This window comes from Mobula birostris, chromosome 21, assembly GCF_030028105.1.
Source record: "Mobula birostris isolate sMobBir1 chromosome 21, sMobBir1.hap1, whole genome shotgun sequence".
Lineage (NCBI taxonomy): Eukaryota > Metazoa > Chordata > Chondrichthyes > Myliobatiformes > Myliobatidae > Mobula > Mobula birostris.
In genome coordinates, this window is record NC_092390.1 from 21,311,996 (window position 1) to 21,336,029 (window position 24,034).

The following is a 24,034-nucleotide window of genomic DNA, read 5'->3' on the forward strand; positions in this document are numbered from 1 at the left end:
TACCCTCTTAAGTGCTCTCTTGCATTTCTTAACACTCCTTAAGTGCCTCATTTGTTTGCTGCTGCCTATATCTGCTATGCACCTCCTTCTTCTTCTTAACCAGGGCCCCAATGTCCCTCAAAAAACAAGCTTCACTAAACTTGATAACCTTGCCTTTTATTCTAACAGGAACATACAAACTCTGTACTTTTGATATTTCACATTTGAAGGCTTACCACTTACTAAGCCTCCCTTTGCCAGAAACAATCTATTCCAATCCATACCTGCCATATCTTTTCAGATGCCATCAAAATTGGGCTTTCTCCAATTTAGAGTCTTAAACTGAGGACCAGTTCTATCCTTCTCCATAACTATTTTGAAACTAATGAAATCATGATCACTAGATCCAAAGTGTTCCTCTGCACAGACTTCCATTACCTGCCCTGTCTCATTCCCTAATCCAGTATCACACTCTCCCTATTGGGACTTCTATAGTATACATCGATTAAAGAAACAACCTGAACATATTAGACAAACTCTACCACAGTGTGGGAGTCCCAGTCAATATGTGGAAAGTTAAAATCAGCTACTATCATGAGGTAATGTTACAGTTATATAAGACCTTGGTTAGGCCCCACTTAGAGTACAATCTTCACCTCACTGAAGGAAGGATGTGGATACTATAGAAAGAGTGCAGAGGCGATTTACAAAGATGTTGCCTGGATTGGAGAGCGTGCCTTAAGAAAATAGGTTGAGTGAACTTGGCCTTTTCTCCTTGGAGCAGCGGAGGATGAGAGGTGACCTGAGAGAGGTGTATAAGATGATGAGAGGCATTGATTGTGTGGATAGCCAGAGGCTTTTTCCTAGGACTGAAATGGCATAGTTTTAAGGTGCTTGGAAGTAGATATAGAGGGGATGTCAGGGGTAAGTTTTTCCACACAAAGAGTGGTGGGTGCGCCAAATGCACTGTCGGCGATGGTGGTGGAGGTAGGTACAATAGGGTCTTTTAAGAGACCCTTAGATAGGTAAATGGAGCTTAGAAAAATAGAGGGCTATGCAGGAAGGAAATTCTAGGCAGTTTCTAGAGTAGGTTACATGGTTGACACAACATTGTGAGTCGAAGGGCCTGTAATGTGCTGTAGATGTCAATGCTCTACATACTACCACAATCTTTTTTTTAAATGTTGGTTCTGGCATCACAAGTGGGAAGCGTGTGTGGCATGGATATGATGTCAATACTATGTGCTTGTCTTTCTTAAGGGAGAATGCAAGGAATGTAAACTATTTATGGCTCTGGTGAAGAGGAAACTGTTAACTCCTCAGAATTCTTAAAGCCTTGGTGCAATGCTTCAGGACAGATAGCTTAATATTTATGTGAAACCTGTTTATTATCAACAGGCTAAAATACTAATTACTGACAAATTTTGCTTCATTTTTACTAAGTTGAGTGCTAGGTTGGGATGCATTCCTGCTCTTTCCTTATGCAGGTTTTGTTGAGAAAGCTGCAGGCCCTTGCAAGTTTTTCTTACGCTTTGTATCTGGAAAATTTCTTAAGGATACTTTAATTCCTTCCAAGCTTCAGATATCAACAACCCTACACATTCTCTTCCTTCAGTTAACTTCAATATCTAGAACTGCACTTCTGTGCTGTGTTAGAAATACCACTGCATTTAGCACTAACACCAATTTTGATCCTCTGCAAAAAAAAACTGAGGAGCCAGTCAAAGGAAAATGTATAGCAGAGTTAGGATGTTTTATACCCAGTAGGAAATATTAACACGTAACCTGGGGAGTTGCCAACGCTAACTTGAACAAGGCTGTTTACTGAAGGACAGCGAGACAGCAGTAATGCACTCTACATGGGAGGAAGGCTACCTGTTTGGAGGAGACCCTTTTGAGTTCAGCCCAGAGGAGACATTAATTGTCCTCATGGACAGAATGGTTACTGAGGCACAAATCAACTTTCTTGCAAATGGTTTTCTGCCAGGTATGCACATTGATAACATTTCACCATCATCCAGGGGTTTCCAACACAACTCGTACATCTTGTTGCTTGTGACTACCTTTTGCAGGGTGTGAAGAGAAACCCACCGTTACCTCTCACCAGTAATCTTTGAAAGGACACTAACCAAGAGACGGAAGAAGAGCTAAATGGTTGAAGGAGTAATTGACAAATCTGGACAGACAGGTGAATGAAGGTCTGCCACTATACCCAAAAGCCCATGTGTCACCTCAGCACTATGAGAGTTGTGCAGAATAGATCAGTGAGGGCCATATAATTGGAGAATGAGCTGTGGTTGGCATGAAACCTGGGGAATCTGATGTAGGCCTTGCTGGTGGAGATTCCATACATCCATACTGCCCAAAGAATTCAGAGTCAAGGATGGTTCAGGCAAACAAAAGATGGCTGGCATGGAATAATGAGGCAGTGCAGGGTGACAGCAGAACAAAGCAAGTAATGGGCCAGAGTGCAGAACAGGGAGAGGACAGGGAGAGAGGGCAGGAGGTCAGGACAGGGAGAGACTTCCCGAAGTTCTGTTTAGTTCTGTTCTGTATTTCACCAAAAAGTGAAACTCAGGATGAGCTGTAAATGATACAAGAATTAATGATCTCTTACCTCACTTAATCTGCAGCACTTCTCCATGTATTTATCAAGACTATCATTTGATTGTCCCCTTTTCAATGATTCATGACCTAATTGAGCTACTTCTGCATGCTCCATTCTACCTTCCGAAACTGGAAGAGAATTGGTGTCAGCAATGACTATTTCAACAAGTGATACATGTTTGGATTGCTTCACTGCTTCATCCACAGCCGGAGGACTCAGACTTAAGCGGATGCTTGACCTGTTGTCCTTTCTGCAATCTGTAGAAGCTGTGGGCTCCTTTACTACAGAGTGTTGCTGTTCACCAATTTCTTGATCTTCTTTTATGCATGCTGCAGAATTGGGACAGGAGTCTGCTGGAGGTGATTGCTGGATTGCAGACGTGGAAGAAATGCTCAAAGCCATCCCTGAGTCACAAGATGACACTCTTCGATGTATGACAAGGCTCTGTTCGGACCCCGATGGGGTCAAGGGAGAACGTGCACCACTTGGAAATTCAGCACCAGAGTCCTCAGATTCGGATTTATACAGTTTCACAACTGTACAATTTGAAGATCCCTTTCTGTCAACGAGTTCCGCGAACAAGTTCTGGTCTCCAGACATTGCTAGATCATTGCCACCATTGGTTTGTGATCTTGGACAGGTCTCGCGAGTTCTTGTCTTGGCTAGTGTTGGATGGGAGGAAATGTCCTCACACTCCAAGCCATTTTTCAGGGCTGTCACTTTGGTCAATACTACTTTCCTCTCGGATGAATCCTGCTTCACCACTACAAAGACAAAAGCAAAATGCCACACATAATCAAATCCAGTTACTTCAACAGCAGAAGCCTAATGTTGAGGTTTAGCAATCAAGCAAATTATTCAGCTGCATGCAGCCAAGCCCCAGTCAGAGCTACATTCAGAACTAGATCCCAAATGGTATTGTAATGAATTCTAACCTGCGCATTTATGACAAATATCCAATTTAGCAATGAGCTTTGAAAACACAAACAAAAAAGAAGCTACTGAAAACACTCAGCAGGTCAGGTAGTGTGATTTTAAATAATGTTCTTTTGCTCGGGAAGGATAGTAGGGATGAGTATTGGAATTGTGGACTAGTGAGTCTTACGTCAGTGGTAAACAGGCTATTGGAGGGGATTCCTGGAGACGGGATTTGTGAGCCTTTGGAGCAGTGTGGTCTGGTTGGGGATAGTTAGCACGGCTTTTTGAAGGGCAGGTTGTGCCTCACAAGTCTGACTGAATTCTTTGAGCAAATGACAAAACAAATTGATGAAGGCAGACCAGTGGGTATGAATTTTGGTGGGGCATTCAATGGAATTCCCCGTTGTGCGGGTTTGAGGATGATGTGAAGGTTGGTGGTGTTGGAGGTTGTTGTAGGTTACAATGGGACACTGATGAGATGCAGAACTGGGCTGGGGGGTGGTGAATGAAGTCTGGCCTGGCAAAGTGTGGGGTGATTCACTTTGGAAGGTCGAATTTGAAGGAAGAATACAGTTAATGGCTGGATTCTTAATAGTGTGGAAGAACAGAGGGATTGTGGTGTCCATGTCTATAGATCCCTTGTGGTTGTGGTGTAAGTTGATAGGGTGGCTGAGAAGACATGCGGTGTGTTGGTCTTCATTGGTCAGTGTCTGAGTTCAGGAGCTGTGAGGTAATGTTGTGGCTCTGGTTGAAACCACACTTAGAGTGTAATGTTCGTTTCTAGTTGGCTTGTTGTGGGAAGGGTGTGGAGGCTTTGGAGATGGTGTAGGGGATTTGCCGGGATGCTGCAGGAGTGCATGTCTTATGAGGATAGGTTGAGTGATATAGGGCTTTCCTCCTTACAGCAAAAGAGTACGAGATGTGACTTGATAGAGGTGTGGTGGATCTTGTTAAAGCTGGTGGAGATTGTGATGGATGATCAACTGAATGTGGAGATTTGTGGGATGAAAGGTAAGGACTGGGGGAAACCTATCCTCGGCCTTTCAAGCAGAAGAAGGGATATGAACAGAAGGCTAGGAAATAAATAAGATGCAGTGTGGGTAAGGGCTCTGTTCTCTGCAGAAGAAGGGAAGCTACATTTCAAGAGGAAGGAAGACAACTCAGAGGGACATCTATGGAAATCATTGGGGAAAATGCAATATGGACAGAGGAATAAGGTGAATGAAAGGAGTCCTCATTCAGAGGTGGGGGTTGAAGGAAATATAGTTGAGATAGCTGTGATATCTGTAGGCTTGAAATGAATCGAGTGGCTTACCTATCTTCTAAAGGGAGACTGATAAATGTAGAAATGGAAAGAGAGGTGGAGCTGAGAGCAGGGTGTGAAGCTGCAACAAAAGGAATGAGATTTTTAAACGTACATAGAAAACACAGATGCTCAGATTTACCTATCAATGATGACTCCGAGCAAAATGGCTAATATATTGCCACTCTCTGCTGCTTCTCCAAAGCCATTTAGTTTATTTTTCTTTGAATACCAATCCCAATGCCTTTTAAAAACCTTGACTGAAATGGTTTCCACCAGTCTCAGAGGCAATGAGTTCAGCATATAAACACTATTTACACCCTGTGGTCATTTTATTAGGTACAGGAGTGGAAGCCGTTGTGGTCTTCTGCTGCTGTAGCCCATCCATTTCAAGATTCATCATGTTGTGCATTCAGAAATGCTCTTCTGTGCTTCATTGCCGTAATGCATGGCTACTGTCAACTTGAACTAGTCTGGTCACATTTCTTCCCCATTCTGACATTTGGTCTGAACATCAACTGAACCTCTTCACCATGTCTGCATGCTTTTGTGTATTGAGTTGCTACTACACAATTGACTGATGTGAAATTTGGATTAATGAACAGATGTACACATATACTTAATAAAGTGGCTGCTGAACATATGTGAAAATATTTTTGCTCAAAGTTTCCATGTACCTCTTGCCCAACACTTTAAACCTATGCCTCTGTGCTGTTGAACCAACTACTGATTCAAAACCATTTTTCTCTCCTTAACCTTTATTCAACAAGATCTTGTACACTTCTGTCAAATCTCCTTTCAGCTTTCTTGCTGGAAAGAACCATTTCCTGTTCTCTGGTCTAACATCTTGCACCTGAAATCCCTCTTTCTTGGAACCAGTAAATCTATTGTGCTTCCTCTCTAGAATCTTCACATCTTCACAAAATAATTGTTTTCTAGGTAAAAAACAAGGATTTTACCATTTCCCTGCTATTGCCCTGAAACCCAGTTTTACTAACTCTCCTGCAACTTTTAAAGATTTATGCACATGTACAGTATACCCATATGTATTCATGGGGATCGTGCCATTTGGTCTATATTTTCTCTCATTCTTTCCACACTTCACAATTTAATTTCATTTGCAGCCTATTTCTATCTCTGGTTTTATTGTGTTAGGGTATTAGTACTAATAATATTCAATTGTCCAGAAGATTAGCCAGTCCAACATGACCAAAGTCCCAAGTGTGCTAGTTTATTGGAGTTTTACTGTAAATGCAAATATTATGTTAACTTTAAAATGCTATTTTGCTTTCCTTCTCGGCTGGTATGCATCTGGAACTTTAGGATATGTAGTTGGGCTGGCAACTCTATGGCTTCATGCTTCCAGGAAATTTCTTTTCTGTTTTTGATTCAGACTTTCAGTTTCAACATTTCATTTTGCTCTGTGCTTTACAATTGTCTGCAATACCCTTAGGAAAGGTATGGATGCAACAAAACAATTGAATATTGCACTCCTGACTCTTCCCCACATTGGCACAGATGAGTGGGACGTGATGGCCTGCATCTTGGCTACATTGTCTGATTTAATCCTTCTTGGAAAGTCTGATGTAAACACCCAAAAAAAATATATTTGGGGTTAATGATTCCAGGTCTTGATGGACATCTGGCTCATACATTCGCCACGGCTGTTCAGATAAGAGCAATAATCAAAAGCAGAATCCACTTTATTTTCACTGACTTATATAGCATGAAATTTGTTGTTTTGCGGCAGCAATACAGTGCAAAACCTCTGCCATGTCTGGCTGCAAAAGGGGGTTGGCTGGGCATGGGGCTAGCAACACAATCCTGTAAAAGCTTAGTGCTACGGAAACGCCAACCGAAGCTCCAAAAACCTCATCCCTGAGAGAGGAAGAATCTTTGAGGATGGGCTACACCTGGGGACAATTTGAAAGACTCTTCAGAGTAGATGTCTTTGGTGAACTGCTTGATAGTGGCCTATGCCCCAGCAGGAGTGATGGGCTACAAAGAAGAACAGTGCAAAGACATAAAAATTACCATAAATTACAAAATAAATAAATAGAGCAAACAAAAGGAATAATGAGATAGTGTTCATCGGCCATTCAGAAATCTGGTGGTGGAGGGGAAGAAGCTGTTTCTAAAATGCTGAGTGTGTATCTTCGGACTTCTGCTGTCCTGGATAATGAGGGTGCTTAACAATGGAGATCACCCTCCTGAGGCACTACCTTTTGAGGATGTCCTCAATGATGGGGAGGGTTCTGCTTGTGATGGAGCTGGCCGAGCCTCTAACCACCACCCCCACCGCCTCCATATCTGTGACGCAACCAGTCAGAAAGCTCTCCATCATACATCCATAGAAATTTGCAAGAGCTTTTGGTGACATACTAATTTCCTTCACACTCCTAATGAAGCAGAATTGTTGGCATCACTTCTTCATGACTGCATCAATGTGTCGGGCACAAGAAAGATCCTACAAGATGTTGGAACCCAGGAACTTGAAGCTGCTCACTACTTCACTGCTAATGCCTCACTGAGGACTGCTGTGTGTTCTCTTAACTTCTCCTCCCTGAAGTTCACTATCAATTCCTTGGTCTTGCTGACACTGAGTGCTGTGACACCTAACAACCAGCCGAACTACCTCACTTCTGTACGCTCCTTGTCACCATCTGAGATTATACCAACATTATTGGTGTCAACTGCAACTTTATAATAGGCAATTGAGCTGTGCTTAGCCACATAGTCGTGTGCCTCGAGAGAGTAGAGCAATGGGCTTAGCATACATCCTTGAGGTGCACCATATTGATTATCAGCAAGGAGAAAATGTTATACCAATTTGCACAACAGCTAATAAGGAAGTTGAGGATCTAGTTGCGGACAGAGGTACAGAGGCCCAGTTTTTGAAACTTGTTGAATAGTACTGAGGGGATGATGCTGTTGAATACTGAACTATAATCGATAGACAGGAGGGAGCCTGATATATGTTTTATTGTGTCTAGGTGCTTCAAGGAAGAATGGAGAGTCAGTAAGATTGTGTCCACTGTAGAACTGTTACGGTGGTAGGCAAATTGCAATGGGTCCAGATTCTTATTTTAGCTACGTCCAATATCCCAAAGCATTTCATTAAGGTAGATGAGAGTGCCGCTGGGCAATAGTTGCCGTAGAAATTCTGAAGTGTGCAACAGTCCCAGAATATGAAATGGTCTGTTTTAAGTTTGTGTAAGAACAGTGTGGGTGAATCACCAGTTGCTTTTATACTTTCAGAGAAACTCCCACAAAACACATTTGTCAGGATAACTAGGAGTACTGATAACATTCAGCATGGTTAATCTATGCTTAATCATGTCAGTGCAGCTGGAAGTAATGTCCAGTCAAGATATTTATCAAGATTTCATTCATTACCTAACCAGAGCTAAGTGGCCATCAGCCCGGGACCTACCAGCTACTATGACAACTTAATACACTTGCTGGCACATACTTGTATCATTTGGCATTAAGGCTGCAGACCTCAATGGGAGCTGATAAAGGAACGTGAAGCCACACCGGCAGCAGAACATAGCACTGGAACAGCCCCTTCATCCCACAATGATGAATAAATTAAATTAGTAATCAAATCCCCAGCTAAAATCATTGTTTCTGCCTGCACAACGTCCATCGTTTCATTTCCTGCACATACATGTGTCTATTATGTGCCCCTTGAATGCCTCTATCTTATTTGCCTTCAGCCCAACCCAGTCAGTGTACTCCAGGCACCTACCACTCTCTTTGAATCCTTTGCCAGTCTTTTACACCATCTGAAAATTCACTGATCTTCATTTTATCTGCAAAATTCCAAACCCACCCATCTACGTTTTCAACCAGGTCATTTGTCATTTAGATATTCAGTAGACTCCAGTTGACTGGGCCACCGTTTAATCGGGCAGTCGTGTAATTTAGGACAACTCATTGAGTACAAAAACTAATCAAGAAAATTGCAGAGATTCCATTTATTTATTTGCCGCTTAATTGGGGCAGGACACTGTTGCTAAATGGGTTCTAACTAGCGTCAGTCTTATGTACTTGTGTGGCTGTTAGATGCTACACAGTGCTTAGAGCAAAACCTTTAAAATAGCGTCAGTTGCAAGTGTCTGTGTTCATAAAGCAGCGATTTTTGTCACTGATAGTTGGTGAGAAATAAGACAATTCCAAACTGCCGTTTCAAGCATTCAAGCTTGGACATGCCTGAAATTGAAAATGGCTGGAAGTGAAAATGAACCATTTCACTACTTCAACAACAAAGAATTTGAAGGTATCGACAATCATCTTGAATGTTACAATAAAAATGAAGATTTGGAGGATACAATTGTCAAAAGGATTGTATGATTGTATGAAGGCAGTCCATTATCTACACTAGATGTCTGCGCTGATTTTGTTCATTTGCAGTCACTCAAAAGAACATGGCAGCGTACATTGGATTAATTCCTCTGCTGATAACTATTAGAAACTAACAGTTTTAGAGTACTGTAGCGTTCTGTTTCATTTAAATACATAATTTGTTGTTCAGTCTGTCCTTTTTATACCTGTTTAACTATTTCCATGAAACTTCAGATACTGGGGCAGAGACTTAATTGGGCCAAAACGTGTGGTCCTGATGTGCCCCAATCAACTGGAATCCACTACATCAGAAATAGCAGAAATCCAAGTACAGAACACCACTAGCAACAAATCTCCAGCCGAAATAAGTCCTATCAATCGCTCTGCCTTCTATGGACAAGTCAATCCAGAATCCAAATAGCTAATTCACTATAGGTCACATGCATCCTAATCTTCTGGAATCGTCATTAAAATCCATGTGGACCGTATCTACAGCTGCGCCTTCATCAATCACCATCGTCAACTCCTCGATAAACTCAATCAAATTAGTATGACATGACATGCCCAGCATAAAGCCATGCTGACCATCACTAATTGTTGAATCAATCTTCATAATCCTGTCATGTTGTAATGTCATCAGTACCATCGTTTGTACAGTATGAGTCTGTCATTATTCTGGTCTGTTTTGACAAATTCAGCATCTCCTTTCCTAATGCAATGGCTTCAACTCCTACAGAGTGTAAACCCCAGAAGATTTCAACTCTACATTGACATCACATGATCTATTGGTCTTAACTGAATTGCCCAAAGATTAATGGTTTGCTTCTGAGAACATTTTGCTCTGCTCATGGGTTAAGTCAAAATGTCTCTGGTTGCTCTTGGCTTAGATCTTGCAGGTCTTCCTCTCACAGAATTGACTTTCTGTGCAGCAGGCTTATTGTATTCAACTGGTTCTCTGAATCAAATCCTTTCTATTTCCCCAAGGCTTAATTTCTACACTCCACAGACATCTGGCATTCTCTTTGTTGTGCACTGTTTGTAGAAACATTTCACATTCCACAATGCACATTCTCCCAAATGTAAAGTGTTCCTTTTCTCAGCCACTCAAGTTGCCTAACACAATATTCCCTGTACATTCTCTTAGTTGGCTTGTGCAGTGTGCTTCAATGCAGGAACATCCTCCTGCTAGGCAACTCCAGCCTGGCTTTAGATAATTCTGCAGCTTTGCATATCTCCATACATAAAATCTGTTAGAGCCATTTCTGCCTCATGTCGTTTGGTGCCAGCTGCTACGGAAGCTTGCCAGGGCAGAAATGGAGCAGGCTTCAGCTACCATGGAGAAATCCATGAAACCCATCCAAAGTCTTCTTTCTTCAGTGGAGTCTCAGAGATCTGCTTTCTGTACTCTAAAGCAGAGGGTTGGCAACCTCTCACTGTACGCTCTCTGTACGTGCAGGTCAAGAAGCTTTGACAATGATACAACTTGGATCAAAAAAGTACACAGCCTATCGCAACCTCATCCAAGGAGAGTTCCAGCAGCATTTTGGAACACAAAATGGTTAGAGCAGCGTGGCCAGCAATCAAATTTGGATGACTCGTACAAAAAGCAAAGGCTGATTAGTCTATGTCAATGTATGTTGGCAAATTTCTTTGTGACTACTGTTTTAATATTGCTGTTATTTAACTTGTTACATACACCTGTTAGGGTGCATTCTCCAGTTACCTTATAAGGTAACCGTAGCCTTCAGCCAGGAGCAGATGTCATCAGGTGGTTCCCAACCTTCACCGAGTGTTTCGACCCTTAACCACGACACTCTCCAGTTGGTGGGCCGGCAGTGGTAGCCAAATCACTGCCTGTCTGCTCCTGGCTTCCAGCTTCCCTCCTCTCGCCTACTCCAAATCCAACAAGGGGCTCGTTCTGCCTCTTCCCCCATCTTACGAGCTGCTTGTTTTTTGCTCCTTTCGTCCAGGCCCAGATCTGACAACAACCGCCATGCTGATTTGGCTGGGAAACCTCTGCAGCCGATCTCCACAGGGAACAACCATGCCTGCCACCCCTTGTCTTTACACTCCTGCACTAAGTGCTGGTAGTTCAAGGTCTTTCTCTCGTGGGCCTCTTCCCATCCCTCCTCCCACGGCACAGTCAGCTCAACCAGAATTATTTTCTTGTCTTCGGTTGACCACAGTACAATGTCCGGGCGTAGGGCTGTGTGCACCACATCCGGGAACTGCAACCTCCTTTCCACATCGACCCTCATCTCCCAGGACCTGGCTGTTAGCAGCAGATTGGACTTCGGTTGTTTGGTTACAAAAGGCCTAGCTCCCTCTTTGATGAAGGTGATGGCCTTCCTCAAATCTGCCGGAAGTCCTCTTCTTGCATCTCTCCTGCTCTAGTGTGTCAGCAAGAGCCAGAAGCACCTTATCATGGCGCCACCTATACTGTCCTTGAGTTAGAGCTGTTTTACACCCGGACAGTATACGAGCCAGTGACCCCTTTTGACCACAGAGCTTACATTTTGGGTCCTCTCTCATCCCCCATGTGTACAGATGTAATGGTGAAGGAAGGGTGTCATACACGGATCACAAGAGGAAGGAAATACGGAAGGGCTCCAGTCTCCATAACTCTGTCCATGAGATCTTGTGCTTAGGCAGATTTCATTTTGTCCAGGCACCCTGGGACCCTTGTTCCACTGCCTTTGAAATCCGCTTATTATTTAATTCATTCCTGCATGAGAACTTCACTGAAATCTGTAGATGGGGTGATATGCGGAGGCTTCTGAAAGACGGGAGAAGAGCTTTTGATCTTCACTGATGTTACCTACAGAAATGACTCTTTTATTGTAACTTTGCAAATTCTAAAGGCAAGCTTCAAGTTTTCTTCAGTGAAGAGATGAAGGGGAATTTCAGTAATCCGGCATATGTGCCAGAAGTAATCAGTGTCACCGAGCTTCAGTGCAGCCAAACTCTGGTACTGTGTTCTCAGAGAAACCACATAATTTCTTCCTGGCCTTTCTCCTATTTGGTCCCACATCACTCACATCACCCAGAGGAACCATATGCTGGATGATCTTCCTTTGGCCATCACCCAGTAATAAGGCTTTTCTTGTAAGCCATGTGCAGGCAAAGATTACACTGAAACTGATAAATGAAGAGATTCTGATGGTGGAGCCATAACCTCCAGAGAGAATCCAACTACTTAGATTTGGGGGGCATTGAATTTACTGGCAAAACTTTGAGCTTAAACATCAACTATATTCAAGGATGAAGTGGACAGTTTTTGGACAATGATGTTCAGAGAGATCAGGCATGAAAGCAGTGTTGAGGCCAACAAACAGACTAAATAATGGAGCATGTTCAGGGCCAGTTGGCTTTCCCGCCGCCGTTTGTAACAAGTTTGTACGTACTCCCCTAGACCAAATGGGTTTCCTCCGGGTGTTTCGATTTCCTCCCAAGGTCCAAAAACTTGCTGGTTGGTAGGTTAATTGATCATTGTAAATTGTCCCATGATTAGGCTGAGGTTAAATTGGGGGATTCGTTGGCAGCATGGCTCGAAGGGCTGCAGAGTCTATTCCATGCTGTATCTCAATAAATAAATATGTAAATAAATACATCCTATTTCTTCTGTCCTTGGTCAAGAACACAGCTACCCGGGTGCACAATCTGTCATAAGGAAGCTGTGAGTCAGAGAATTACTGCTTTCCAGGTTTCATGTGCAGTGAGACTAGCAACTGCATGGGTATTATTGCCTATTCAAGTGTGCAAACTTTAATCATAGCACTGCTCTGAAAAGATATTTAACAAAGTCATAGAAAAAGGGATAAACAGAAGCAATAAGAGAACAATTGGCCCTTTGAGCTTGCTCCAACATTTAATGATGCTGCAGAGGATTTCTTTAGGATGTAAATACAATGTAGTTACAAAGTTTTCCTTCAGGATGCATATAGCATGACTTACTGCCTTCTTGAGTATTTGAATATGATGGGATTTTCCCTTCCCCTTCATCGAGATGTAATATGCCCATTAAAGCTATGATGAGTTAATTATCATTAATTGCATTAACAATGTGATCAATAATTAGACAGTTTCATGCTGATGTCGACACTGAACTGTTGGAGATAATTCTGCAGGAGGTATTCAACATGTTGACAGCACTGGGGGAAGACCGGTCTTTAATTTGCTCACCTTACTGAATAAAATACACACTTGCCATTACAGAGAGTAGAGCAAACATTGACAAGACTGATATCTTTATCGGAGCAAAGGGACAATTGAATTACAGTCCTGATGCAGAGTCTCTACCTGAAGTGTCAACAATCTCTTCCCCACGCACTGTGCCTCTCCCGGATGCTGCTTGAGCTGCTGAGTTCCTTCAGCAGATTGTTGCTCCAGATTCCAGCATCTGTGTCTCCAACTGAGTTATTTAAATCATCCTTTGCGACAGGTGAGGTACCAGAGGATTGGAGGATAGCTAATATTCCACTGTTTAAGAAAGGCTCTAAGAATAAACTAGGAAATTATAGGCTGGTGAGTTTGACATCAGTAGTGGGAAAGTTAGTGGAAGGTTTTCTAAGGGACCAGGTATATGAGTATTTGGACAGACATGGACTGATTAGGGACAGTCAGCATGGCTTTGTGTGTGTAAAGTTGTGTCTAACCAATCTAAAAGATTTTTTGAGGAAGTTACCAGGAAAGTTGATGAAGGCAAGGCAGCGGATAGACTTCAGCAAGGCATTTTACAAGGTCCCGCATGAAAGGTTGGTCAAGAAAGTTCAGCCACTTGGTATCCAAGATGAGATAGTAAATTGGATTAGACATTGGCTTTGCCAGAAGGTCGTAGTAGATGGTTGCTTCTCTGACTGGAGGCCTGTGACTAGTGGAGTGCTGCAGGGATTGGTGCTGGATCTGTTGTTGTTTGTCATCTGTATTAATGATCTGGATGTTAAACTGGATCAGCCAATTTGTGGATGATTGCAAGATTAAGGCTGTAGTGGACAGCAAGGAAGACTATCAAAGCTTGCAGCAGGATCTGGACCAGATGGAAAAATGGGCTGAAAAATGGCAGATGGAAAGTAATGCAGACAAGTGTGAGATGTTTCACTTTGGGAGGATCAACTAGGGTAAGTCTTACAATGAGCTAAAGGGCAATGAGGAGTGTGATAGAATAAATGGATCTGGGAATACAGGTCCACAGTCAATTGAAAGTGGCGTCTCAGGTAGATTGGTCGTAGAGAAAGCTTTTGGCACATTGGCTTTCATAGATCAAAGTACTGAGTACAGGTATTGGGATATTATGTTGAAGTTGGTGAGGCCTAATTTAGAGCGGCGTGCAGTTTTGGTCACCTACCTACAGGAAAGATGCAAATAAGACTGAAAGAATACAGAGAAAATTTACAAGTATGTTGCCGGGACTGGAGGACCTGAGTTATAAGGAAAAAATCAATATTCCTTGAAACGTAGCAGATTGAGGGAAGATTTGAACAAGGTATACAAAATTATGAGGGGTATAGATAAGGTAGATGCAAGCAGGATCTTCCCACTGGGTTTGGGTGAGATTACAACTAGAGATGGCTATTGTAAAACAGTGTGTTAACTGCTACACTACCATGCCGCTGTGCTACCGTGCTTAGCTAGTCTTCCTCATATGCAATCCCTCACTCTCTGCATTGAATTTTATTTGCCCCTCTTGTGCTCACCTAGCCAGAATCACACAGCAAAGGCCCCTCTGGCCTACAATATCCATGGCAACCATCGAAAAATATACATGTGCTAATCCTATTTACCAGTACTTGATCTGTTCCTTTCTGTGCAATGATGAATCAAGTGTTCATCTAACCTAGTTCTTAAATGTTGTAAGAACACCTGACTCTGCCATCCATGTAGGTAGAGTTTTCCAAACTCTAGCCATCCTCCAGATGGAAGAGTTCTTTCTCGGGTCTTCTATAGTTCTGTTCTAACAGTCTGTTGTCGCCAGTACAATCTTCTATGCGGTGGTGTGCTGGGGCAATGGCATCAACATGGGTAATGCCAACAGGTTCAATAAACTGATTAGAAAGGCTGCACACACAAATTGCTGGAGGAACTCGGCAGGCCAGGCAGCATCTATGAAAAAAGTAAACAGTTGATGTTTTGGACCGAGAGCCTTCAGCAGGACTGGGGGCTGTGGCAGAACAAAGGGCCCTACAGAAAACCCTGGCAATTCTGGACAATGCTTCTTACTCTCTGCATGCCACCTTGGTTGAACAGAGGAGAACTTTCAGTAACAGACTAAGACAACTGCATTGCTCCAAAGAGTGCTATATGAGGTCATTCTTACCCTCGACCATTAGGCTCTGTAATGAGTCAACCTATAGCCAGGGAAATGATGACCCCCCCCCCCCCTCCTGTTAGACTGTTGGAGGTAAATTATTTTCTTATTCTTTCTTACTTTTCTTCTAATATTTGTATATCTGTGCACTTGTAATACTACTGTGACACTGTATTTTCCTTTGTGATCAATAAAGTATCCATCTATCTATAGTCCTCAAACTCCTAGCTCTAAACCTTTGCCCTCTAGATTTTAATACCTTTGCTGTGGGAAAATTTCCCACTATCTATGGCTTTCATAATTTGTAGAAGTCTATTTGCACCCCCAACCCCAATAAGTCTGCACTCTAGCCTATCCTGTCTCTTTTTACAACTGAAACACCGCATCCGGGTGAAGCTCCTAACCAGTCTTTTGATTTCTTCCTCTTAATCTTGAAATTTCTTTCTCACTTTGAACCATACTATGACTTTTGGTAGCAGTAGCAAATTTCTGAATCCTAGTGCTGACATTTAAGTCCATCTATTTTATAGATGCCATGAAAAGCAAAAAGCCTGCTACTCACCATGTAATCCCATGAAGAGGTAAGGAGGAAGAAGAAACTTACCAGTTACCTTCCTCACCCAATCCAGATGAGCCAAAGTCACTCCAATACTGGGCCACTCCCATAATGGCCACTCCTACAATGGCTGTTCTGCTTGTGCCCATTTTATTTTTGTTCTCCTCTTTTCAAATGAATCCCCTCACTGATTGGGTACAGTTCAAAGCTGAAAACTGTCTCGAAGTGCTGCCTTTTTTCAACATCAGTGGCAGACCTAAATGAAATTGTTGCTTCTTGTTGTGCTCCTGTTCACTGATTGGGTGCAGTCCAATCCAAGAAAGCATTTCAAGAATTCTCTAGTCCAAGTTTAATTGTTATTCAACCACACATGAATACCCACAAATACAGCCAAACAAAACAGGGTTACTTCAGGGACAAGGTACAAAACACAGTACTAACAGTGATACAGCACATATAAGATAGCAGTAAAACACAGTCACACAGAAAAAAATAGTCCCTGAGTCTGTGAATGTTGCAGCAGTCTGCAGTCAAACGCAATACAGCTGGTCTTCTGCAAAGCAAACACTGGAGGGTATAACTGACTCCAACACCTCTCCCCCAGATAGCCGCAAACAGGCAGCCCCACGGCTTGAGGTCTAATCCTCATTGCGGCCGAGGCCACTTCAGCCGAACAAAACACAGTTTGTCCTCCACCGAGCGAACAGAGAGAGCAGCTCTAACACTTCGTGCACTGACTCTGATGGCCCCTGCTGGACAGCCACAAACAGGCAACACCATGTCTTGAGGCCTAGTCTCAACTGCAACTGAAGCCCTCCATCTCTTCTTGTCATCTGCACCCACTGTTCGCCAATAAACCAGGTAATCAGACTCGCAGCATTCCACATTATCAATGTCCAACAGGGTCTTGCGATCACAAGAAAAGCAACTAAGACTATTACTATTTCCATTAACGCCCCTCCTCCTGTTCTTATCCCATCCCTTATTTATTTATTTATTATTTTTAATTTTTTCTTTTTTCCTCTCTCTCTTTTTTCTTTCTCTGTCCCTCCCACAATAACTCCTTGCCTGCTCTCCATCTTTCTCTGGTGCTCCCCTCCCCCTTTCTTTCTCCCTAGGCCTCCCGTCCCATGATCCTCTCCCTTCTCCAGCCTTGTATCTTCTTGCCAATCAACTTTCCAACTCTTAGCTCTATCCCGCCCCCTCCTGTCTTCTCCTGTCATTTTAGATCTCCCCCTCCCCTCCCCCTCCCCTCCCCCTCCCCTCCCACTTTCAAATCTCTTACTATCTCTGCTCTCAGGTAGTCCTGACGAAGGGTCTCGGCCCAAAACGTCAACTGTGCTTCTTCCTATGCATGCTGTCTGGCCTGCTGCGTTCCACCAGTATTTTGAGTGTGTTGCTTGAATTTCCAGCATCTGCAGATTTCCTCGTGTAAGACTATTACTCGCTGTTAGACTGCACACTGCAAATTCTGCTACCATCATTACATTTTTTGCTTTTATCTTTACTACTGTCTCAGTTACGGTCGCCGAGGTCCACCAGCCATTACACCCTAGTTTTGCTACGTCTCTGAAATTTGTCCTGTAAATGGTCTTTTCCTTTCTCTCTCTCTCTCTCTCACACACACACACACACACACACACAAACAGGAGATTCCGTCTCCTGAAGAAAGAAGCTTGCTTCAGCTTTAGGAAACAAGGATCAGGCAGGGATCTAGAGAGTTACAAAGTAGCCATGAAGGAGCTGAAGAATGGACTGAGGAGAACTAGAAGGGGGCATGAGAAGGCCTCGGTGAGTAGGGTTAAAGAAAATGCCAAGGTGTTAAATGTATGTGAAGCACGATTCAGACTGTCTGGTTTGGCTGCATCATTGTGTGGTACAGAAGCTGTAAGGCATCGGACCACAAGACCTGACAGTGGATGGTAAAAAATTGCTGAGAAGGTCACCAGGGTCTCCACCCCCACCCCACCATTTGTGACATTTACCGGGAGCATTGCACATGAAGGGCCTGAAGTATTGTTGAGGATCCCAACCACCCACCCCACAATCTCTTTGATCGATTACCATCAGGAAGGAGGAATAGAAGCTCCAAGACCAGGACTGCCTGACTGGTTAACAGTTTCTTCCCCCAGGCTGTGAGACTAATGAATACACTGCTACCACCTAGGTCTCATTACGAGGACAGTGAGCTGGTTATGTTTGCTGTACTATTGACTGTTTTCCTGTACTGTGCACTTCACATGCATTTTGAATTATATTTTATTACCTTACTTGTGGTAATATTTTGCTTTGTGTATTGTAGATGCACCGTGCTCCAGAGGAATGCTGTCTCGTTTGGTTGTACATGTACAGTCAAATGACAATAAACTTGAACAGGAAGATGGCTAGAGTGAGGTAGGACTGATCACAAATAGTAGAAGAAACATGCCTGGAGTTGGAGGAGGTAGGGCAGGTCCCTAACAAATACTTTGTTTCAGTATTCACCAGTGAAAGGGACCTTGACATTTGTGAGGACAGTGTAGAACAGGCTGATATGCTTCAACATGTTGATGTTAAGAGAGAAGACGTGCTAGAACTTTTGGAAAGCATTACAATAGATCCCTAGGGCCAGACCCAATATACCCCAGGTTACTATGGGAAGTGAGGGAAGAGATTGCTGCGCCTTTGGTAATGATCTTTATGTTCCACTGGTAACAGGAATAGTATCAGATAATTGGAGGAAGGCAAACGTTATTCCTTCGTTCAGAGAAATGACAGATGGAGTTTAACCCAGATAAATATGAGCTGTTGCACCTTGGTAGGGCAAATGCAAAGAGACATGTTAAAAGCAAAACTCTTAACAGTGTTGCCGAGAAGGGGGATTTTGGGAGCCAAGTTCATAGCTCGTTGAAAGTGGCTACACAAGTCGATAGGGTGGTGAAGAAGGCTTATGGAATGTTCGCTTTTAATAGTCAAGGCATTGAGTTCAAAGGAAGAGAGGTCGTGTTGCAACCTTATAGAACTCTGGTTAGGCCACATCTGGAGTATTGTGTACAGTTCTGGTCGCCCCACTATAGGAAGGATGTTGAGGCTTTGGAGAGGGTGCAGAAGAGGTTTACCAGGACGCTGCCTGGTTTAGAAGGCATGTGCTATCATGAGAGGCTGGATTAACTTGGGTTTATAAGATTATGAGAGGCATGCACTGAAGGTGAGAGAGGGGTCAGATTCAAAGGGGAACGTGAGGGGTAAGTTCTTTTACTCAGAGAATGGTGGATGCCTGGAATGGACTCGCTGGTATGGTTTCAAGTAGATTAGAGGCTTTTAAGAGACATTTGGATAGGCACATGATACTTATACTTTATAGTCGCCAAACAATTGATACTAGAACGTACAACCATCACAGCGATAGTTGATTCTGTGCTTCCCGCTCCCTGGAGTACAAATCGATAGTAATTATTAAAAATTTAAATTATATATCATAAATAGAAAATGGAAAGTAAGGTAGTGCAAAAAAAAAACCGAGAGGCAGGTCCGGATATTTGGAGGGTACGGCCCAGATCTGGGTCAGGATCCGTTCAGCAGTCTTATCACAGTTGGAAAGAAGCCGTTCCCAAATCTGGCCGTGCCAGTCTTCAAGCTCCTGAGCCTTCTCCCGGAGGGAAGAGGAATGAAAAGTGTGTTGGCTGGGTGGGTCGTGTCCTTGATTATCCTGGCAGCACTGCTCTGACAGCGTGCGGTGTAAAGTGAGTCCAAGGACGGAAGATTGGTTTGTGTGCTGTGCTGCACTGCATTCACGATCTTCTGCAGCTTCTTCCGGTCTTGGACAGGACAACTTCCATACCAGGTTGTGATGCACCCGAGAAGAATGCTTTCTACAGTGCATCTATAAAAATTAGTGAGGGTTTTAGGGGACAGGCCAAATTTCTTTAGTTTTCTCAGGAAGTAAAGGCGCTGGTGGGCCTTCTTGGCAGTGGACTCTGCTTGGTTGGTCCAAGTCAGGTCATTTGTGATATTGACCCCGAGGAACTTAAAACTTTTGACCTGTTCCACTTGCGCACCACCGATGTAAATTGGGTCGTGTGGTCCGCTACTCCTTCTGAAGTCAACAACCAATTCCTTCGTCTTGCTGACATTGAGGGATAGGTTATTGTCTTCGCACCATGCCACCAGGTTCTTAATTTTCTCTTTGTACTTAAACTCATCATTACCTGAGATACGGCCTACAATTGTTGTGTCATCAGCAAACTTATATATTGAGTTTGATGGAAACTTGGCTACACAATCATGGGTGTACAGTGAGTACAGCAGGGGGCTGAGTACACAGCCTTGTGGGGCACTGGTGCTCAGAGTGATTTTAGAGGAGAGCTTGTTAGGACGATGGAGGGATATGGACATGATGTAGGTAGGAGGGATTAGTGTTTGGGTGTTTTTGATTTGCTCTTTGGCTGGTTCAGCACACCTCTGTGGGCTGAATGGCCTGTTCCTGTGCTGTACTCTTCTGTGTTCTATGTTCTATAAAGGGAGAAGGGAAAACCTTGGAATTGTAGATCAGTGAGTTTTGCTTCAGTGGTGGGCAAATTATTGGAGAGGATTCTTAGGGACAGGACTTATGAGTATTTGGAGAAGTATGGTCTGATTATGGATAGTCAGCATTGCTTTGCGAGGGGCAGGTCATGCTTCATGAGCCTGATGGAATTATTTCGGGATGTAACACGGCACATTGATGAAGGTAGAGTAGTGGATGGTGTATATGGATTTAGTTATGGCATTTGATAAGGTTCCCCCCTGTAAGCTCAATTAGAAAGTCAGAAGGCATAGGATCCAGGGAGAATTGGCTGTGTGGATACAGAATTAGCTTGCCTATAGAAGGCAGACGGTGGTAGTAGATGGAATGTATTCTGCTGGAGGTCAGTGACCAGTGGTGTTCCATCTTTTCTGGTCTTTGTTATTATTATAAATGATTTAAATGAGGAAATGGAAGGGGTTTGTAAATTTGCAGATGACACGAATGTTGGTGGAGTTGTGGATACTGTGGAGGTTTGCAACAGAATATTGACCAGATGCAGAGCTGGGCTGAGAAGTGGCAAATGGAGTTCAACCCAGAAAAGTGTGAAGTGGTTCATTTTAGAAGGTTGAATTTTGAAGGCAGAATTCAGGGTTAATGGCAGGATTCTTGGCATGCACAGGAACAAAGGTCCATGGGGTCCACGTCCATAAATGTTAAAAAGTTGCCACGCAAGTTGATAGGGTTGTTAAGAAGGCTTATTGTGTGCTGGCTTTCATTAGTTTGGGGATTGAGTTCAAGGGCCGAGGGGTAATGTTGCAGCTTTTCAAACTCCTGGTTAGACCACACTGAGAATATTGTGTTCAGTTCTGGTTGCTTCATTATAGGGAGGATACTTAAGCTTTACAAAGGGTGCAGGGTGCAGGGGAGATTTACTAGGATGCTGCCTGGACTAGAGGACATGTCTTATGAAGATAGGTTGAGCGAGCCAGGGTTTTCCTCTTTGGAGCAAAGGAGGATGAGAGGTGACTTGACAGAGGTGTACAGGATGATAAGCGCCTTGATACAATAGATAGCCAGAGACTTTTTCCTAATGCAGAATTGGTTAGTAGGAGATGACATACTTCTAAGGTGACTGAGGAAAGTATAGGGGGGAGATGTCAGAACTAAGTTCTTTACACATTAAGTGGTGGGTGCGTGGAACGCCCTGTCAGGGGTGGTACATTAGGAGCATTTAAGAAACTCTTAGTTAGGCTCATGGATGACAGAAGAAGGTAGATTATGTAGGAGGGAAGGATTAGATTGATCGTAGCGAAGGTTAAAAGCTCGATAAAACATTGTGGGCCGAAGGACCTGTACTGTGCTGTAATGTTCTATGTTCTAGAGAGATTTTATAGCACACCCGAAGCAACATGGCAGCCCTTTCTCTTTTGTCAATTCAAATCATATTATCTGAGTCCCAATGAGTCAGCCTGAAACCTCAACCGTTCATTTTCCTACATAGTTGCTGCCTGATCTGCCGAGTTCCTCCAGCATTTTGCAGGTGTTACTCAAGATTTCCAGCATCTGCAGAATCTCCTGCGTCTGTGAACTGATATTGTCTCACTCGTCGATCTTTCTGGAATTTTATATCTTATTTCAGTTGCAATTGTCTATTAAACCAGTATCAGAACATTTCCTCCTGCAACTGCAATGTAATTATGTATGGCACAATCTTGTCTGGATAGCATGCAAAACAAAAGCTTTCCTCTGTATCTCAGCACATGTGACAATAACAATCCATTAGCAATACCAATTGCACCTGAAAAAACAGTAATCAGTGAAATGCAGCTGCTGTTCCCGCTTTGCCGCTAATGGCCACTACCCCGTTCTCCTTTCACGTTTGTTGTGTCCTCAGTTCATTCCCTTGCTTCCCTGTGATAAAGCGGGAGCATCGGTTAAGTTAGCTGAATGAATAGCTCGGGTCATGATCACCAATCCAGTGATACAAGTTTGGACTGTTGTTATATGAAGAAAACCTTGTATTAATTAGTAATAGGGACACTGAAACCACTGCACGAACTGCTCATCAAAGGAAATCTGTCCCTGACTGGGATTGGACTATGTACAACTCCAGACCCACCAGATGAGGACTTCACTGCCACCTCAGCTAAGGGACAATTAGGGACAGAAAATAACTGCCAGAGCTAACAGTAAAGTCCACATCCTGCTTTTGTACTCTCTGCCTCACTGTACAAGTCTCCTTACTGCACAGCTTCATCACTTTTCCTGTTTTAAATCATTTTTGTGTCTGTACTTGTTTAATTTTAACAAGTACAGACTCTGTTTTGTTTAATTTTACCAGTTGAAGTACCTGTCCTTTCCTACTTGATCACTGGCCTCAGGGGAAACTCGAAGGGTTGAAGGGTGGGGTGTAGAGGCTGGAATTGTATCACGTTAACCACAGGTTTACTGTCGCTGTAACCCCAGCTGACTGTGATTTTAATTACAAATACAAGGATGATGATTTTGTAAGTTTCAGGCCTCTCAGATTCTCATTCTGCTCTGCATCACAGTGGGACTGCTGAACTGATTTATAAACAGGATTAAGCCAGAGGGCACGCAAAGGGTCAACTCAGTTCTAATCTTGACTCTCTGACCTACAGGGCTCCACTGGACTCTGCGCTTGATGGGAGTGGGAGGCAAAGAGGTAGCAGCTAGGTTTAAAAGGTGCTCCAGCGCAGCTCGATTTAACTCACAAATCAGATATGTTAGTCAGTTACATTAAAAAGCACACATTAGCCACTTCTACTCCCTACCTTTTTTCCAGGAACTTCCTATTCCGAAGATGCCATTTCTTCCAAACATCATCACTCAGCTCTGTTAGAAATGAATTTTCTGCTGTTGTGCTTCAGTACCGAGCTCTCTGTATACTCACAGCCATGTACGCAGGCAGCATGCTTGAAGTTTGGAAAAGGTGGATGTATTCCAATCACTCTGTAGCTGAACTAATCCTACAGTGAAGGAAGGAAGCTGGGTGTGAGTAAAGCTCGGTCACTGGCTGTACTTCCACTGCTCAAGGCAGGCATCCAGAAATCACTTTCTGACGGGAACAGCTCCCTTCCTGATAAAGTGAGGGGGAGGGACAGTGGGGGTGGGTGGGGGTGGAGAGTGCAAGCAGCTGAGCTAATCAGCACCCACTCACACCAGCAACAAGACAGGGGAGCTCCCGCTTCCCGCACCCACTCACAACATTGCCTGAGGAGGGGAGATACATAGGAAAGTGGAAAACTAAAGATGTGCTCATTCAGCAGGATCTGAATTAAATAAAAGCACATAATGTTTTCACTTTGGCATATCTATTTGTTCAAAGAGATAAGTTGGAAAGCTGTTTTCTGGATCATCGAGCACATCTGTTTCCCTTTGTGTTTTGTTTTAGCTCTTTTCTGAAGGCAGGTAGAATGAGAAAGATTTCTAGAGCTTTCCCATTCAAGCTCCTGTCCACCCTCTCCAATACCTTGGCAGGTACCAAAAGCCTTCTGTTGCACTTTTTAATA

The 24,034-nt window shown here is 43.3% G+C and overlaps 1 protein-coding gene across 4 annotated transcripts in view; it reads right to left on the bottom strand.

Annotated features, from left to right (window-relative positions):
- Nucleotides 1-23,756, bottom strand: part of LOC140185668 (uncharacterized) — a 100,235-nt gene extending 76,479 nt beyond the window's left edge. For 2 of the 4 annotated variants that reach the window (XM_072239143.1, XM_072239142.1), the window contains exons 1-2: nt 23,297-23,753; nt 2,597-3,351 (exon numbers count right to left, since the gene is read on the bottom strand). In XM_072239143.1, the coding sequence (XP_072095244.1) occupies nt 2,597-3,351; nt 23,297-23,348 (807 nt within the window). In that variant the 5' untranslated portion in view covers nt 23,349-23,753. Of the gene's footprint in view, nt 1-2,596; nt 3,352-23,296 lie in introns of all 4 variants that reach the window. The other 2 variants (XM_072239145.1, XM_072239144.1) reach the window with 2 other exon arrangements.
- Between the last annotated feature and the right edge of the window lie 278 nt (nt 23,757-24,034).